Genomic DNA, 19,996 nt, shown 5'->3' on the forward strand with positions numbered 1-19,996 from the left:
CCAATCCCAACTTAACATTCACCTCCCTCCTAACTTAATACTTAACCCTAATATTTACCTTAATAATTTAGTTAGTTTGGGACCTGCCTTAACCTACAGTAATACCTACCTTACTTACCTTATTCTAAGACTTACCGCTACTTGCCTCCAATACTGACCTTAATAGCTATCCTATTTACCATTATCCTAATGCTTACCTCAATATTTACTGCGATAGAAATACCTACCTAAAAGATACCTACTTACCTTAAATACCTACTGTAGGAACAATTAGCACCTCAACAACTAATACCTATCTTCATAATACCTAACTTAAATACCGACCGATCTTAGCAACTCCTTATACTTACCTGGACCTACTTACCGGAAGAACTACAGTTACAACTCCAATCAATTGGCTACGGGACACACTCGGGGGCTCGACCAACCTCGGCAGGGCCTCCCTCGGTTGAGGATGTCTAGCGATAATGGCCGAAACATCCGGTGATCCTGAGGTCCACTGCTGAAGACGTGTCCTAAAAAAATAAACAGAAAATAAATACAAAAAAATAAATACTATCAGTTACAAGATCGATCCGAAACCGGAATCCAAATAGTACTTAAACACTTGATATAAAACTAGATCAACTAATTACGAAGTGACCAAATCCCCCCAGATCTTAAACCATTAATAACTAAGATTCTTACCAGGGAGATTCTAAGTCAGACCTTTTACAAAGTCCTGATAGGAAGAAAATAGTGTTATTCTCCTTTTACAGAAAAATACTGCTGAAAGCAGTTAGCAGCCAAGCTCCTCACTAACACAGGTACCACACAAACATTTGTTTCTGTCAGTAGACTGTAGACTTACATGCAAGTGATTTGACTTTAGAGAGTATTCAGTAGTTGTTAATTGAAACTCACTGTAGTCCTCACTGTTAGTAGTCAGTACACAATTGTGTGTTGAGTTGTACATTTTGCTCTTTATGGTACAAATCTGTAAATATGCCATTTGTGAAAAGTTCAAATTAACAGTAATACACAAGTTACTGTTAATGTACACTGCTTTTAGCAGAATATTCACAAGTGGCATATTTACAGATTTTTATTGTAAACTGCAAAATGGATGACATACTACTCAACACACTATTGTGTAACTGACTACTAACAGTGAGGACTACAGTGAGTTTCAATTAACAGCTACTGAATACCCTTGAAAGTCAAATCACTTGCATGTAAGTCTACAGACGGCCGAAGAAACAACAACAGAAACAACAACAACAACAACGCAGGGGCTTCGAGCCTTACAGGCTCTCGGGGCACCCGTCGAGGCCCCTGTGCAGGTCCCCCAGCCGTGGCCCCTTCGAGCCTTTCGCTATAAAATATTGCTAAAATGTTAAAGAAATGTGTAAATCTGCACAAACAAATTAAAAACATTGAAGAAATACTTTAAAATTACCTCATTTAATTCTGCAGCTGTTGTGAGGGTCGGAGGCAAAGTTGCCGTTGTGTGTACATTGAAAAGAATACAGGCAACAACGTTGACACCTGTTGGTGTGCAGGTACTTTTAAGAGCATGATACATATTTTCTGCTTGTGTATTCTCAGGACAAGGCTTGCTGAGGTTCATTGCACAGGATCACAGCCATCGTTGGAGTTCTGAAAGGAAGTGAGTGACTTTCAATCTGTCCTATGAATTTGAGGCTTTTTTTTAGCATGCAGATTCACTTATTTCCATGGCCAAGGACAGTCAAGTCACATGACTTGACGCAAGTTGCAATTTTGAGAACTCGCGACTTGGTTGACTAACACTTATAAGACTCGACTTGACTTTGACTTGAGGCAGATGACTTGAAAAGACTTGACAGTTTTTATTTAGCTGAATCGCCTTTTTGCATTATTGTAGATATTGAGCATGAACAGTTAACGTTTTTAGACATGAAAGGGTGTCTTCTAGTGAAGTGTGTGCAACCCAGGCTTTGAAGACAGTGTCTAGCAAGACCTAGAAAACAATGCAAGACAGGATTGAGCTCAAAGCTTGTTGAAAGCATTTTCCCATATCATTATTTCATTATTTTGTTCGCAGTCCCTCACTAGTTCAAAGTCAATGTTACTCAACCACAGCAGAATGGTCTCTTTCTCTGTAATCAACTGTGTGACAAATGCAATCCTTCAAGATCAGGCAAAGAAGATGGTATTTTAAAAAGTAATCATCGGATAGAATACTATGTTTCGTTGTGCAAGCGCCAAATTTTCCATTTGGTGAGTAAATATACCAAAGTAGTCATGTGTTGCAGACAGAGACTCAGGCTGTAGTATAACTTGCAGTTTCTTTTATCTGCACACTTTACAACCACAACAAAGCAGAATGTGTAGCTTACAGTCCATCAGCATATTTTTGCTGCTGTTAAAACCCACTAGCTTTGTGCTAACTACTGCAACTGGAGGAAGTTCCTCTTCTTCTACTACTTCTGCTTCAAAACTCTCACCTTATTCAAAGGTACAACCGGGTGGCAGAATGGCAGAAGTCATACAACATATCCACACACATTAATACTGCATAAAATACAAAATTATGAACCCTAGATCCTGGAAAACATTTTAGATCAGATTATTTATTTTTGTTCAAATAGTTAATTAATTAATCAAAACACCAACAACAACAAAACAAGGTATGAACCAAAACCATAAATTGTTGTATTTATGAATCCTAACCATAGCCATCCCTAGTTGTAGAGACTAACTAACATGTGCAGTTTGCTCATGACACGGCTCGCCATTGTACCCTTTTCTCTCGTGTTTTACAGGCTTCTTCCATGGTGACTGACTTGTGACTTAATTGACTTTTCTTGCTTGACGTTTAGCATTGACTTGACTTGGCTTACTTGAGTCTAAGTCACAGTGAGAGTCACAGTGATTTAAGACTTGCTTGAGCCTTTAAGGTTAAGACTTGAGACTTGCTTGTGACTTGCACATGTGTAACTTACTCCCACTTCTGATATTTGTGAACATGAACTACTTTCTCCCAAAGCCACAAACCAGAGACTTAAGACTCAAATTTGTGATGCCATCCGGAATAAAGTCTGGAGCTGCTTCATATACAATGAATGTGAAACTAATTTTGTAGTAATTTTTTAATACCCAAATAAGCTTTATTCTATAGTAAACTTGCATATCTGAAACATAAAATGTACCTGTATACTAGGCTTGGGCAATGTCTACAGAATTACTTTGTAAAGCGAGCAGTAAAAGGTAATTTTATGACATATTCTGGTTATTAAACACCTTGAAATCTCATACATCTCAAATGGGGATCTGTATTGAATGGATTGCACAATATTGTAAAATGTCAGTAGAAAAATGTGTATATTTATTCAGTGTCAAAGTTGATATAAAGGTATTTTTACATAGACCTTCTGGTTTTTGTACATTCAGAACTCCATATATTAATGTGAAATGTCTGTAGATATTTTGGGGAGTTGATTTTAATTACTGTCACATAATGTTTATATAAAGTAAACGCTATACATTAATGGGAAAGGCCTGTAAATATATTGGAGAGCTGCTTGTAATTACTGTTAAATAATGTTTATATAAAGTTAACCTCATACATTAATGGGGAAATGTATGTAGATATATTTGATAGTTGATTTTAAATACTATCGAATAATGTTAGTAAAGTAATGATTATTAAAATTATGTTTTTCTAAACTATTATCACATGATCTTATTTTTTTGTACGGTATAAAACCAACATTTACCAGGGATCTACTGTAAATAGATTGGATAATCACATAAAATAAAAGCTTAAAGCTCTCAAGATACCATTAATGGGTGTTAAAGGAGGGTAATTTGAATGTAATTTTACATAATTTTTCTGTATTTTACATCCAGAAATCTGTACTTTGATGGGGAGTTCTTGTGGATGGATTGAATAATCCTATGAATTTACCAGAGATTACTATATGAAAACCAGAGTCTTCATTTAAATTAGATAATTTTAAGGTAGTTTTGCAATCTTTTCCATTTTTTGTGCAGATTTATACATTTGTTCTAGCAATGTTTTATGACAATTTTTATAATATAATAACATTTTCTTTTTATTTTATAATGGTTGGACTGTAAAAATGTAGACAATGTCCAAAGTAAATATCCATATTTTTAAAATAAATCTCTGTAGAATAACTAAAGGTTTTTTACTGTTATTTGACGGTAAGTGTTTGGCAACTTTTGCTGCCAGACTTTTTACCATTTTTTTACAGTGTGTGATTTAACAGTTATCATTAACAGATGATCCTATAAGTGTTAACTAATCACATAAAGCCATAGAGACTCATAGAAATACTTCAATCATCATGAGTTGTGTATTAGTTAAACAATACTTAAGTATGTGATTTGTTCCCTAAAGTACATAAATATTAGAAAAAATAAAGTGTCACCACATTTACTCTTGTAGCTGCACTCATGAGTGAAACTTTTTTTTTTTTGCAGTGATCAGTGGAAAACGAGAGGAAGCAGCAACACACATGCGAGAGAAAACTATCACGTTATGTCAAAACAACAATATTATACAGTTAAGGGGCTTGATGGAAAAACTCAGCTGGATTTTAGGAGAATACAAGAATTCAGAGAAACAGGGAGTCATCTGTAGATCTCTCCTAAATTCCCAAGATTACTTTGACACCAGAAAGCAGGTGACCAGTGTTTTCAAATGAGACGTGAGCTTCGTTGTAAGAAAAAAAAGGGTTAAACACACAGTATCTCTCTCAAACTGCTCCTCCTCCTGGAATGAATCATAGCTTGATAACTCCTCCCTCTTCTTCCTGCTCTCAAACACAACAAGCTCCAGTCTGTCCACGTATTTCCTTGTTCCCTCCCCTTCAGATCTACAGTTTGAAGATGGGTGTAACCAACCTGTAAAAGAGCTGCAGCCTCCATTCACTGCAGAAACACATGCTGTTTAGATCAGAGCACAAACTAGTTTCACTTCTCAGAAAGTGAAACTCAGACAGTCGTTGTCACTGAGAGGTGAAATGGCGCAGCAAGGAGCTCAGCTGGACGGAGCAAAATTCTGCTGTTCGATCTGTTTGGATCTACTGAAGGATCCGGTGACTATTCCCTGTGGACACAGCTACTGCATGAGCTGTATTAAAGGTTTCTGGGATGAAGAGGATGAGAAGAAAATCTGCAGCTGCCCTCAGTGCAGACAGACCTTCACACCGAGGCCTGTCCTGGTGAAAAGCACCATGTTAGCAGATATAGTGGAGGAGCTGAAGAAGACTGGACTCCAAGCTGCTCCTGTTGATCACTGCTATGCTGGACCTGAAGATGTGGCCTGTGATGTCTGCACTGGGAGGAAGATGAAAGCTCGCAAGTCCTGTCTGGTATGTCTCGCCTCTTACTGTGAGAAACACCTTCAGCGTCACTATGATGTTGCTCCACTAAAGAAACACAAGCTGGTCGACCCCTCCAAGAAGCTCCAGGAGAACATCTGCTCTCGTCATGATGAGGTGATGAAGATGTTCTGCCGTACTGATCAGCAGAGTATCTGTTATCTCTGCTCTGTGGATGAACATAAAGGCCACGACACAGTCTCAGCTGCAGCAGAAAGGACTGAGAGGCAGAGAGAGCTCGAGGTGAGTCGACAAAACATCCAGCAGAGAATCCAGGACAGAGAGAAAGATGTGAAGCTGCTTCAACAGGAGGTGGAGGCCGTCAGTCGCTCTGCTGATAAAGCAGTGGAGGACAGTGAGAAGATCTTCACTGAGCTGATCCGTCTCATCCAGAAAAGAAGCTCTGATGTGAAGCAGCAGATCAGATCCCAGCAGGAAACTGAAGTGAGTCGAGTCAAAGAGCTTCAGGAGAAGCTGGAGCAGGAGATCACTGAGCTGAAGAGGAAAGACGCTGAACTGAAGCAGCTCTCACACACAGAGGATCACAACCAGTTTCTACACAACTACCCCTCACTGTCACAACTCAGTGAACCTACAGACTCATCCAGCATCAATATCCGTCCTCTGAGATACTTTGAGGATGTGACAGCAGCTGTGTCAGAGCTCAGAGATCAACTACAGGACATCCTGAGGGAGAAATGGACAAACATCTCACTGACAGGGACTGAAGTGGACGTTTTACTGTCAGAACCAGAACCCAAGACCAGAGCTGAGTTCTTAAAATATTCACGTGAAATCACACTGGATCCAAACACAGCAAACACATGGCTGTTATTATCTGAGGGGAACAGAAAAGCAACATTCATGAGTCAACAACAGTCTTATTCTAGTCACCCAGACAGATTCACTGTATATTGTCAGGTCCTGAGTAGAGAGAGTCTGACTGGACGTTGTTACTGGGAGGTGGAGTGGAGAGGAGGAGGAGTTGATGTAGCAGTCACATACAAGAATATCAGCAGAGCAGGAAACTCAAATGAATGTGTATTTGGATACAATAACAAATCTTGGGCTTTAAATTGTTACACTAACAGTTATACATTTTTGTTCAACAAAGTCTCAACTCCCGTCTCAGGTCCTGGTTCCTCCAGAGTAGGAGTGTACCTGGATCACAGAGCAGGTATTCTGTCCTTCTACAGCATCTCTGAAACCATGACTCTCCTCCACAGAGTCCAGACCACATTCACTCAGCCTCTCTATGCTGGACTACGTTTTTACTACTCTGTCAGGAACACTGCTGAGTTCTGCAAACTCAAATAGACAGAAGTCATTTAAAGGACAGTCGGTTAAATTCTGAGTTAATTCTTAAAATGATTTTGTCTCTGTCATTGTTGCTGAGAGCTCGTTGCTGCGGTGTTTCTGCACAGAGATCAGCTGTCAATCAAACATTATGGTCAACTTTGACATCTTCTCATCTGTTGTTATGTAAATATTTGAGTTTCTTTAGTTGCTGCTCTTTCTTGTGTCTGTTTCACCATGGAGGCTTTCACTGATCATGGTGATTTTGTTTTATACACAAACTTGCATTTCTCAACTATGCTCTTGTTTCTCTTCCACTTCATCAGTCTGAACAGAGAAAGAACCAGAACTTCCTTTATCAATAGATATTTTACTCTCACGACTTTGTAAATCTGTCAAGAAATTTACATTCACATTGATGCATTTGGTCATGTACAAATCAGGTATTATAAAGTATTATAATACTTGAATTACTGTGATAATAATCAATAAGGAGATCATTTATTATGTTGTTGTACATAGCTGACATTCTGGGTTAAACTAACTGATTGTGTGGATGAAGTGAATCTGAACATGAAATCATTGAACAAGAGTCATTTAACAGACTTTACTGATTGGATGTGTGAACAATCTGAAGCTTTATATCATCAATAAAGTTGTTTTATTTCAAGATTGAACAAAGTATTTTCTTCTGTCTTCATCTCAGGATCTCATTCAAAGCTTCTGGAGAAAATGTGAAACTAATATGAGAGTTTATTTGAGGCACTTTTCCTCCTGAAACACCACAAAGTACAGAGTTCATGTTCAGAGCAGAACAACGTTTGTCAGTCAGTCTCTGTACTTTCAGCTTTCTTCACTAAAACAGCTTCATCACAGAGAAATGAGCAGAGTTTTCTATCACTTGTTGCTTTAAACAAACTGAGATTTTATTTGTGCATTTAGTCAATAAAGAGGATTTGTTACACAGGCCTAAAAAAAAACTGGAAAAAATAGTTTTAAAAAATCAATTTGGTCAAATTTGGGTGTGAAGATGTTTTGTTGAGTCGTGAGGAACATAAAACAACATCTATGTGTAATTGTGAACTTGAGGTCATTTCATTAATGTTGAAGTTGATTTTCATGAAGATGAAAGTTCAGAATGAGGCTGTCATGTTGGTTCAGTGTTTAGCTCTGTCACCTCACAGTCAGACGCTTCTGGGTTGTAAAGTTTGAATCCAGACTTGATTCAAACTTCTTGTGACTCATTTTGTTCGGGGTTTAATCTCTCAATCCACAAAACTGCCTGCTGTGCTGAAGACTTTCTGTTATTGATGCTTAACTGACAACAAAGAAATGCATCTAAAACTGTCATGATTAGTGTTTCTGACAACTGTGATTGATTTATTGCACCATCACAGGTAAAGTTACTCCACCTTTTCTAGTCCAGAAGTCATTTAGAAATCATTTCATCATAATGATAATTACATTAAAAACTGCTTTCAATCTCATCAGAATCAACATCAAGAGAACTTGACATGTTCATTCTAGTTTTAAGCCGTTAAGAGTTCAGAAAACAGAATATTTGAACAACAGCAGATGAAACATGTTTAAACTCTATCAGGTCCAGTCATGAAATAATTAAATCATAAAATAAATAAATCATTCTTTACATCTGGTTTCAAGTTTTTCCATGTCGGTCAATCAGATTTCATGAAGTCTAAAGTCTCAAATCTCAAAGTTTTATTTACAACCCGAAGACTCATGTGAACAATATTTGTAAACTGGAAAATCTTCAGTCTACATTTGGATGTTCTCACAGAACAGATGTTATATAGAAGCTTTTTTTAAAAATGATATCAAACTTGTAGTCAGATGCAAACATCAGCATGTTAACATATAACTCGTCTTCATGCTACATTTACAAGCTGGCAACACCAGACGAATGTATAACACATGATCACGTTGCATCATACGTTCATTTTATACCCACAGTAACTGAGTTTAAATTCAATTCTGTAAATAGATTTTAAATCGTTCATTTAATTATAGTCCTACTTTGTTTAAGGGATACACGATATTATCGGCACGTCATCGGTATCGGCCTATAAAAGCTCTAAAAATAAATATCGGCATCGGCGAATTCTGCCGATTATGAGAGGCCGATATGTCACCATCTCCTCCGCCGCCTGACTGTGCTTCCCTTGATGGACTGTGTCACACTGACAGTCCCGGTGCTTCCTCTGCAGGCTCCACTTCACTCAAGCTGCCCGTCAGACCAGCTGCTTCTGCCCACTTTAACCAGAATAACAAACCGGGGCTCGGTGCTCCACATTTCCTGCCATACTTGTCATTTGTTTGTTTAGCCAGTCACATCGCTGTCATTTATGGTTCAATCAAGACAGAAAAGTATTGAAGTTCATCATTTATTGTTTCTGCAGTTATAGATTAACTTAGGTTGTAACCTACCATACTCACCCACCATGCGACCAGGAGACAAAATGGAGGCACTGAACCACTTCCAGATTTTAAGATCTTGCTGACATCACCAGTGATGTCATGGGTTAGACCAAGTGTGAGGGGCCTTTATTTTATTAAGTTAAATGTTTGGTTTTGTATTTATGTTATTTGTACTTAATTTGGTTTACGATAAGGAACAATGCTGTTGTTGATGTTTGTGTAAACAATGTTAACTGATACAAGTGACATTGTCATTCACCAGTTGTTGGTCTAAGGGAAAGGACACCCCTGATAGAAATATGGTTCTGCCTAGACAGATTTCAGGGCCTATTTAAAGGGAGAGATGTTAGTTTGGGAGAGAGCAGAAACCAAAGAGGATGTCAGTGTAGCTGTGTGAAGGTAAGTTTGATTTTGATTGTTTTCATTTGGTCGTCTCTGAGTCTGTCCTTTATCACCTTCCTTGACACTCTGGCAAAGCTTCCTCACAGGTAAAACTTTATTTCACAGTAAAACAGCAAATAATTGTACAAAATTGAGAGACAGACAGTGATCAGTAGATGCTGAGTAAAAGGGAACAGGCAGCTTTACATTACGGTGCTGTAATATCTCTTAACTTCTGGGGTTGTACTAAACAGTCCTTTCATCCTCATGTCCAAACTGTGTGAGTGTCAGCATGTGTGTATGTAATACTGTAGGTCAAGGCTGATAATTAGTGTGATTACTGCAAGCGATCACATTATTGTAGCAGCAGCCGGCAGCAGCTCTCATTAGAGTTGGCACATGTGCACCTGGACAGCGGCGTATGACTTTTATTTATTTATTTTCTCACCCATCTTCATCCAGCAAATCACCAGGTGAGTTCCTTTTTGCTTTGCTTGGTAACATTGTCAAAATACATTACATTTCCAGTCAGTTTGAATTGTGCTATATGCCCTTGCTTTTGTCATGATAACGATCTGGTACCGTGTCATCCAATCACAACATTAAACAAAAAGCTATTTTACTGGTATATATCTTTTTCCTTAAGCCTGTGATCTATTCTTTGAGATTCTTTCTGACTTACTGACCAATCTTGACGATTTGGAGTTTTTGCTCAAATTGTTTTCCTGAAGTGAATTTAATTCCGTTGAAATGTAAAAGGCATAGGACTGAAGATGCAGGAGTTAAGTTTTGAAATCAGTCTTGCTAACTACTACATCTGTACTGTTGCTAAAATAATGTCTTGTTTCAGCAGCAAGTCAACATTTCTGAGAGCGGAGCTGGACTTGTGATTCTGATGCTCCAAATTACACAGTGAGTTTCATTTTACTTTGTTTTATATGACAACATGCCCAAATAACTTCATTTTTTTAAGTGAAGATAATGTCCCATTGCTGTCTGTGTAGTGTTGTGTACTTGAAGATTTATTATTCTAGTGGCCTATATGAAACACATCAGCAATTTGCAGCAATATCCTAGTCCTTCAGTGTTGCATTCCTGGATGGATGCAACACTGAAGTATGAGTATGGAATCCACACAAGTCTGGAGCTGCTTCATATACAATGAATGTGAAACTAATTTTGTAGTAATTTTTTAATACCCAAATAAGCTTCATTCTATAGTAAACTTTCATATCTGAAACATAAAATGTACCTGTATACTAGGCTTGGGCAATGTCTACAGAATTACTTTGTAAAGCGAGCAGTAAAAGGTAATTTTATGACATATTCTGGTTATTAAACACCTTGAAATCTCATATATCTCAAATGGGGATCTGTATTGAATGGATTGCACAATATTGTAAAATGTCAGTAGAAAAATGTATATATTTATTCAGTGTCAAAGTTGATATAAAGGTATTTTTACAAAGACCTTCTGGTTTTTGTACATTCAGAACTCCATATATTAATGTGAAATGTCTGTAGATATTTTGGGGAGTTGCTTGCAATTACTGTCACATAATGTTTATATAAAGTAAACCCTATACATTAATGGGAAAGGCCTGTAAATATATTGGAGAGCTGCTTGTAATTACTGTTAAATAATGTTTATATAAAGTTAACCTCACACATTAATGGGGAAATGTATGTAGATATATTTGATAGTTGATTTTAAATACTATCGAATAATGTTAGTAAAGTAATGATTATTAAAATGATGTTTTTGTAAACTATTATCACATGATCTTATTTTTTTGTACAGTATAAAACCAACATTTACCAGGGATTTACTGTAAATGGATTGGATAATCACATAAAATAAAAGCTTAAAGCTCTCAAGATACCATTAATGGGTGTTAAAGGAGGGTAATTTGAATGTAATTTTACATAATTTTTCTGTGTTTTACATCCAGAAATCTGTACTTTGATGGGGAGTTCTTGTGGATGGATTGAATAATCCTATGAATTTACCAGAGATTACTGTATGAAAACCAGAGTCTTCATTTAAATTAGATAATTTTAAGGTAGTTCTGCAATCTTTTCCATTTTTTGTGCAGATTTATACATTTGTTCTAGCAATGTTTTATAACAATTTTTATAATATAATAATATTTTCTTTTTATTTTATAATGGTTGGACTGTAAAAATGTAGACAAGGTCCAAAGTAAATATCCGTATTTTTAAAATGAATCTCTGTAGAATAACTAAAGGTTTTCTACTGTTATTTGACGGTAAGTGTTTGGCAACTTTTGCTGCCAGACTTTTTACCATTTTTTTATGATTTTTTTTTTTTACAATGTGTGATTTAACAGTTATCATTAATAGATGATCCTTTAAGTGTTAACTAATCACATAAAGCCATAGATACTCATAGAAATACTTCAATCATCATGAGTTGTGTATTAGTTAAACAATACTTAAGTATGTGATTTGTTCCCTAAAGTACATAAATATTAGAAAAAATAAAGTGTCACCACATTTACTCTTGTAGCTGCACTCATGACTGAAACATTTTTTTTTGCAGTGATCAGTGGAAAACGGGAGGAAGCAGCAACACACATGCAAGAGAAAACTATCACGTTATGTCAAAACAACAATATTATACAGTTAAGGGGATTGATGGAAAAATTCAGCTGGATTTTAGGAGAATACAAGAATTCAGAGAAACAGGGAGTCATCTGTAGATCTCTCCTAAATTCCCAAGATTACTTTGACACCAGAAAGCAGGTGACCAGTGTTTTCAAATGAGATGTGAGCTTTGTTGTAAGAAAAAAAAGGGTTGAACACACAGTATCTCTCTCAAACTGCTCCTCCTCCTGGAATGAATCATAGCTTGATAACTCCTCCCTCTTCTTCCTGCTCTCAAACACAACAAGCTCCAGTCTGTCCACGTATTTCCTTGTTCCCTCCCCTTCAGATCTACAGTTTGAAGATGGGTGTAACCAACATGTAAAAGAGCTGCAGCCTCCATTCACTGCAGAATCACATGCTGTTTAGATCAAAGGTCAAATTAGTTCAACGTCTAAGGAAGTGAATCTCAGACAGTCGTTGTCACTGAGAGGTGAAATGGCGCAGCAAGGAGCTCAGCTGGACGGAGCAAAGTTCTGCTGTTCGATCTGTCTGGATCTACTGAAGGATCCGGTGGCTATTCCCTGTGGACACAGCTACTGCATGAGCTGTATTAAAGGTTTCTGGGATGAAGAGGATGAGAAGAAAATCCACAGCTGCCCTCAGTGCAGACAGACCTTCACATCAAGGCCTGTCCTGGTGAAAAACACCATGTTAGCAGATTTAATGGAGGAGCTGAAGAAGACTGGACTCCAAGCTGCTCCTGCTGATCACTGCTATACTGGACCTGAAGATGTGGCCTGTGATGTCTGCACTGGGAGGAAGATGAAAGCCATCAAGTCCTGTCTGGTGTGTCTCGTCTCTTACTGTGAGAAACACCTCCAACCTCACTACAATGTCGGTCAATTCAAAAAACACAAGCTGGTCGACCCCTCCAAGAAGCTCCAGGAGAACATCTGCTCTCGTCATGATGAGGTGATGAAGATTTTCTGCCGTACTGATCAGCAGAGTATCTGTTATCTCTGCTCTGTGGATGAACATAAAGGCCATGACACAGTCTCAGCTGCAGCAGAAAGGACTGAGAGGCAGAGAGAGCTCGAGGTGAGTCGACAAAACATCCAGCAGAGAATCCAGGACAGAGAGAAAGATGTGAAGCTGCTTCAACAGGAGGTGGAGGCCGTTAGTCGCTCTGCTGATAAAGCAGTGGAGAACAGTGAGAAGATCTTCACTGAGCTGATCCGTCTCATCCAGAAAAGAAGCTCTGATGTGAAGCAGCAGATCAGATCCCAGCAGGAAACTGAAGTGAGTCGAGTCAAAGAGCTTCAGGAGAAGCTGGAGCAGGAGATCACTGAGCTGAAGAGGAAAGACGCTGAACTGAAGCAGCTCTCACAAACAGAGGATCACAACCAGTTTCTACACAACTACCCCTCACTGTCACAACTCAGTGAACCTACAGACTCAACCAGCATCAATATCCGTCCTCTGAGATACTTTGAGGATGTGACAGCAGCTGTGTCAGAGCTCAGAGATCAACTACAGGACATCCTGAGGGAGAAATGGACAAACATCTCACTGACAGTGACTGAAGTGGACGTTTTACTGTCACAACCAGAACCCAAGACCAGAGCTGAGTTCTTAAAATATTCACGTGAAATCACACTGGATCCAAACACAGCAAACACACATCTGTTATTATCTGAGGGGAACAGAAAAGCAACATTCAAGGAAGAAGAACAGTCTTATTCTAGTCACCCAGACAGATTCACTGATTATTGGCAGGTCCTGAGTAGAGAGAGTCTGACTGGACGTTGTTACTGGGAGGTGGAGTGGAGAGGAGGAGGAGTTGATGTAGCAGTCACATACAAGAATATCAGCAGAGCAGAAGACTCGAAGGAATGTGGATTTGGACACAATGACAAATCTTGGGCTTTAATATGTAACACTAACAGTTATACATTTTTGTTCAATGGTGTCAAAACTCATGTCTCAGGTCCTGGTTCCTCCAGAGTAGGAGTGTACCTGGATCACAGAGCAGGTATTCTGTCCTTCTACAGCATCTCTGAAACCATGACTCTCCTCCACAGAGTCCAGACCACATTCACTCAGCCTCTCTATGCTGGACTTTGGCTTTATTCTTTATTCTCTGACGGGGTCACTGCTGAGTTCTGCAAACTCAAATAGACAGAAGTCATTTAAGGGACAGTCGGTTAAATTCTGAGTTAATTCTGATCATGATGATTTTTGTTTTATACACAAACTTGCGTTTCTCAACTCTGCTCTTGTTTCTCTTCCACTTCATCAATCTGAACAGAGAAAGAACCAGAACTTCCTTTATCAATAGATATTTTACTCTCACCACTTTGTAAATCTGTCAAGAAATTTACATTCACATTGATACATTTGGTCATGTACAAATCAGGTATTATAAAGTATTATAAAACATGAATTATTGTGATAATAATCAATAAGGAGATCATTTATGATGTTGTTGTACATAGCTGACATTCTGGGTTAAACTAACTGATTGTGTGGCTGAAGTGAATCTGAACATGAAATCATTGAACAAGAGTCATTTAACAGACTTTACTGATTGGATGTGTGAACAATCTGAAGCTTTATATCATCAATAAAGTTGTTTTATTTCAAGATTGAACAAAGTATTTTCTTCTGTCTTCATCTCAGGATCTCATTCAAAGCTTCTGGAGAAAATGTGAAACTAATATGAGAGTTTATTTGAGGCAGTTTTCCTCCTGAAACACCACAAAGTACAGAGTTCATGTTCAGAGCAGAAGAACGTTTGTCAGTCAGTCTCTGTACTTTCAGCTTTCTTCACTAAAACAGCTTCATCACAGAGAAATGAGCAGAGTTTTCTATCACTTGTTGCTTTTAACAAACTGAGATTTTATTTGTGCATTTAGTCAATAAAGAGGATTTGTTACACAGGCCTAAAAAAAAACTGGAAAAAAATAGTTTTAAAAAATGAATTTGGTCAAATTTGGATGTGAAGATGATTTGTTGAGTCGTGACGAACATAAAACAACATCTATGTGTAATTGTGAACTTGAGGTCATTTCATTAATGTTGAAGTTGATTTTCATGAAGATGAAAGTTCAGAATGAGGCTGTCATGTTGGTTCAGTGTTTAGCTCTGTCACCTCACAGTCAGACGCTTCTGGGTTGTAAAGTTTGAATCCAGACTTGATTCAAACTTCTTGTGACTCATTTTGTTCGGGGTTTAATCTCTCAATCCACAAAACTGCCTGCTGTGCTGAAGACTTTCTGTTATTGATGCTTAACTGACAACAAAGAAATGCATCTAAAACTGTCATGATTAGTGTTTCTGACAACTGTGATTGATTTATTGCACCATCACAGGTAAAGTTACTCCACCTTTTCTAGTCCAGAAGTCATTTAGGAATCATTTCATCATAATGATAATTACATTAAAAACTGCTTTCAATCTCATCAGAATCAACATCAAGAGAACTTGACATGTTCATTCTAGTTTTAAGCCATTAAGAGTTCAGAAAACAGAATATTTGAACAACAGCAGATGAAACATGTTTAAACTCTATCAGGTCCAGTCATGAAATAATTAAATCATAAAATAAATAAATCATTCTTTACATCTGGTTTCAAGTTTTTCCATGTTGGTCAATCAGATTTCATGAAGTCTAAAGTCTCAAATCTCAAAGTTTTATTTACAACCTGAAGACTCATGTGAACAATATTTGTAAACTGGAAAATCTTCAGTCTACATTTGGATGTTCTCACAGAACAGATGTTATATAGAAGCTTTTTTTAAAAATGATATCAAACTTGTAGTCAGATGCAAACATCAGCATGTCAACATATAACTCGTCTTCATGCTACATTTACAAGCTGGCAACACCAGACGAATGTATAACACATGATCACGTTGCATCATACATTCATTTTATACCCACAGTAACTGAGTTTAAATTCAATTCTGTAAATAGATTTTAAATTGTTCATTTAATTTTAGTACTACTTTGTTTTAGGGATGCACGATATTATCGGCACGTCATCGGTATCGGCCGATAAAAGCTCTAAAAATAAATATCGGCATCGGCGAATTCTGCCAATTATGAGAGGCCGATATGTCACCATCTCCTCCGCCGCCTGACTGTGCTTCCCTTGATGGACTGTGTCACACTGACGGTCCCGGTGCTTCCTCTGCAGGCTCCACTTCACTCAAGCTGCCCGTCAGACCAGCTGCTTCTGCCCACTTTAACCAGAATAACAAACCGGGGCTCGGTGCTCCACATTTCCTGCCATACTTGTCATTTGTTTGTTTAGCCAGTCACATCGCTGTCATTTATGGTTCAATCAAGACAGAAAAGTATTGAAGTTCATTATTTATTGTTTCTGGAGTTATAGATTAACTTAGGTTGTAACCTACCATACTCACCCACCATGCGGCCAGGAGACAAAATGGAGGCACTGAACCACTTCCTGATTTTAAGATCTTGCTGACATCACCAGTGATGTCATAGGTTAGACCAAGTGTGAGGGAATTTATTTTATTAAGTTAAATGTTTGGTTTTGTATTTATGTTATTTGCACTTATTTTGGTTTACGATAAGGAACAATGCTGTTGTTGATGTTTGTGTAAACAATGTTAACTGATACAAGTGACATTGTCATTCACCAGTTGTTGGTCTAAGGGAAAGGACACCCCTGATAGAAATATGGTTCTGCCTTGACAGATTTCAGGGCCTATTTAAAGGGAGAGATGTTAGTTTGATAGAGAGCAGAAACCAAAGAGGATGTCAGTGTAGCTGTGTGAAGGTAAGTTTGATTTTGCTTGTTTTCATTTGGTCGTCTCTGAGTCTGTCCCTTATCACCTTCCTTGACACTCTGGCAAAGCTTCCTCACAGGTAAAACTTTATTTCACAGTAAAACAGCAAATAATTGTACAAAATTGAGAGACAGACAGTGATCAGTAGATGCTGAGTAAAAGGGAACAGGCAGCTTTACATTACGGTGCTGTAATATCTCTTAACTTTTGGGGTTGTACTAAACAGTCCTTTCATCCCCATGTCCAAACTGTGTGAGTGTCAGCATGTGTGTATGTAATACTGTAGGTCAAGGCTGATAATTAGTGTGATTACTGCAAGCGATCACACTATTGTAGCAGCAGCCGGAAGCAGCTCTCATTAGAGTTGGCACATGTGCACCTGGACAGCGGCGTATGACTTTTATTTATTTATTTTCTCACCCATCTTCATCCAGCAAATCACCAGGTGAGTTCCTTTTTGCTTTGCTTGGTAACATTGTCAAAATACATTACATTTCCAATCAGTTTGAATTGTGCTATATGCCCTTGCTTTTGTCATGATAATGATTTGGTACCGTGTCATCCAATCACAACATTAAACAAAAAGCTATTTTACTGGTATATTTTTTTTTCCTTAAGCCTGTGATCTATTCTTTGAGATTCTTTCCGACTTACTGACCAATCTTGACGATTTGGAGTTTTTGCTCAAATTGTTTTCCTGAAGTGAATTTAATTCCGTTGAAATGTAAAAGGCATAGGACTGAAGATGCAGGAGTTAAGTTTTGAAGTCAGTCTTGCTAACTACTACATCTGTACTGTTGCTAAAATAATGTCTTGTTTCAGCAGCAAGTCAACATTTCTGAGAGCGGAGCTGGACTTGTGATTCTGATGCTCCAAATTACACAGTGAGATTCATTTTACTTTGTTTTATATGACAACATGCCCAAATAACTTAATTTTTTTAAGTGAAGATAATGTCCCATTGCTGTCTGTGTAGTGTTGTGTACTTGTAGATTTATTACTCTAGTGGCCTATATGAAACACATCAGCAATTTGCAGCAATATCCCAGTCCTTCAGTGTTGCATTCCTGGATGGATGCAACACTGAAGTATGAGTATGGAATCCACACAAGTCTGGAGCTGCTTCATATACAATGAATGTGAAACTAATTTTGTAGTAATTTTTTAATACCCAAATAAGCTTTATTCTATAGTAAACTTTCATATCTGAAACATAAAATGTACCTGTATACTAGGCTTGGGCAATGTCTACAGAATTACTTTGTAAAGCGAGCAGTAAAAGGTAATTTTATGACATATTCTGGTTATTAAACACCTTGAAATCTCATACATCTCAAATGGGGATCTGTATTGAATGGATTGCACAATATTGTAAAATGTCAGTAGAAAAATGTGTATATTTATTCAGTGTCAAAGTTGATATAAAGGTATTTTTACATAGATCTTCTGGTTTTTGTACATTCAGAACTCCATATATTAATGTGAAATGTCTGTAGATATTTGGGGAGTTGCTTGCAATTACTGTCACATAATGTTTATATAAAGTAAATGCTATACATTCATGGGAAAAGCTTGAAAATATATTGGAGAGCTGCTTGTAATTACTGTTAAATAATGTTTATATAAAGTTAACCTCATACATTAATGGGGAAATGTATGTAGATATATTTGATAGTTGATTTTAAATACTATCGAGTAATGTTAGTAAAGTAATGATTATTAAAATTATGTTTTTGTAAACTATTATCACATGATCTTATTTTTTTGTACATTATAAAACCAACATTTACCAGAGATCAACTGTAAATGGATTGGATAATCACATAAAATAAAAGCTTAAAGCTCTCAAGATACCATTAATGGGTGTTAAAGGAGGGTAATTTGAATGTAATTTTACATAATTTTCCTGTGTTTTACATCCAGAAATCTGTACTTTGATGGGGAGTTCTTGTGGATGGATTGAATAATCCTATGAATTTACCAGAGATTACTGTATGAAAACCAGAGTCTTCATTTAAATTAGGTAATTTTAAGGTAGTTCTGCAATCTTTTCCATTTTTTGTGCAGATTTATACATTTGATCTAGCAATGTTTTATAACAATTTTTATAATATAATAATATTTTCTTTTTATTTTATAATGGTTGGACTGTAAAAATGTAGACAATGTCCAAAGTAAATATCCGTATTTTTAAAATAAATCTCTGTAGAATAACTAAAGGTTTTTTACTGTTATTTGACGGTAAGTGTTTGGCAACTTTTGCTGCCAGACTTTTTACCATTTTTTTATGATTTTTTTTTTTACACTGTGTGATTTAACAGTTATCATTAATAGATCATCCTTTAAGTGTTAACTAATCACATAAAGCCATAGAGACTCATAGAAATACTTCAATCATCATGAGTTGTGTATTAGTTAAACAATACTTAAGTATGTGATTTGTTCCCTAAAGTACATAAATATTAGAAAAAATAAAGTGTCACCACATTTACTCTTGTAGCTGCACTCATGAGTGAAACCTTTGTTTTTTGCAGTGATCAGTGGAAAATGAGAGGAAGCAGCAACACACATGCGAGAGAAAACTATCACGTTATGTCAAAACAACAATATTATACAGTTAAGGGGCTTGATGGAAAAACTCAGATGGATTTTAGGAGAATACAAGAATTCAGAGAAACAGGGAGTCATCTGTAGATCTCTCCTAAATTCCCAAGATTACTTTGACACCAGAAAGCAGGTGACCAGTGTTTTCAAATGAGACGTGAGCTTCGTTGTAAGAAAAAAAAAAACAAAGGGTTAAACACACAGTATCTCTCTCAAACTGCTCCTCCTCCTGGAATGAATCATAGCTTGATAACTCCTCCCTCTTCTTCCTGCTCTCAAACACAACAAGCTCCAGTCTGTCCACGTATTTCCTTGTTCCCTCCCCTTCAGATCTACAGTTTGAAGATGGGTGTGACCAACCTGTAAAAGAGCTGCAGCCTCCATTCACTGCAGAAACACATGCTGTTTAGATCAAAGGTCAAACTAGTTCAACGTCTAAGGAAGTGAAACTCAGACAGTTGTTGTCACTGAGAGGTGAA

General features: G+C 37.2%; 1 protein-coding gene across 1 annotated transcript; it reads left to right on the forward strand.

Moving 5' to 3' along the window:
• The first annotated feature begins 4,960 nt into the window (after nt 1–4,960).
• LOC121908364 lies at nt 4,961–14,292 on the forward strand. Its single transcript, XM_042428304.1, has 2 exons — nt 4,961–6,686; nt 12,522–14,292. Exons 1-2 carry the CDS (start codon nt 5,013–5,015, stop codon nt 14,271–14,273), a joined length of 3,426 nt encoding a protein of 1,141 aa, XP_042284238.1. The 5' UTR covers nt 4,961–5,012; the 3' UTR covers nt 14,274–14,292.
• The last annotated feature ends 5,704 nt before the right edge of the window (nt 14,293–19,996 follow it).

The sequence above is a fragment of the Thunnus maccoyii genome, chromosome 12, assembly GCF_910596095.1.
Source record: "Thunnus maccoyii chromosome 12, fThuMac1.1, whole genome shotgun sequence".
In the NCBI taxonomy this organism is placed as follows: domain Eukaryota; kingdom Metazoa; phylum Chordata; class Actinopteri; order Scombriformes; family Scombridae; genus Thunnus; species Thunnus maccoyii.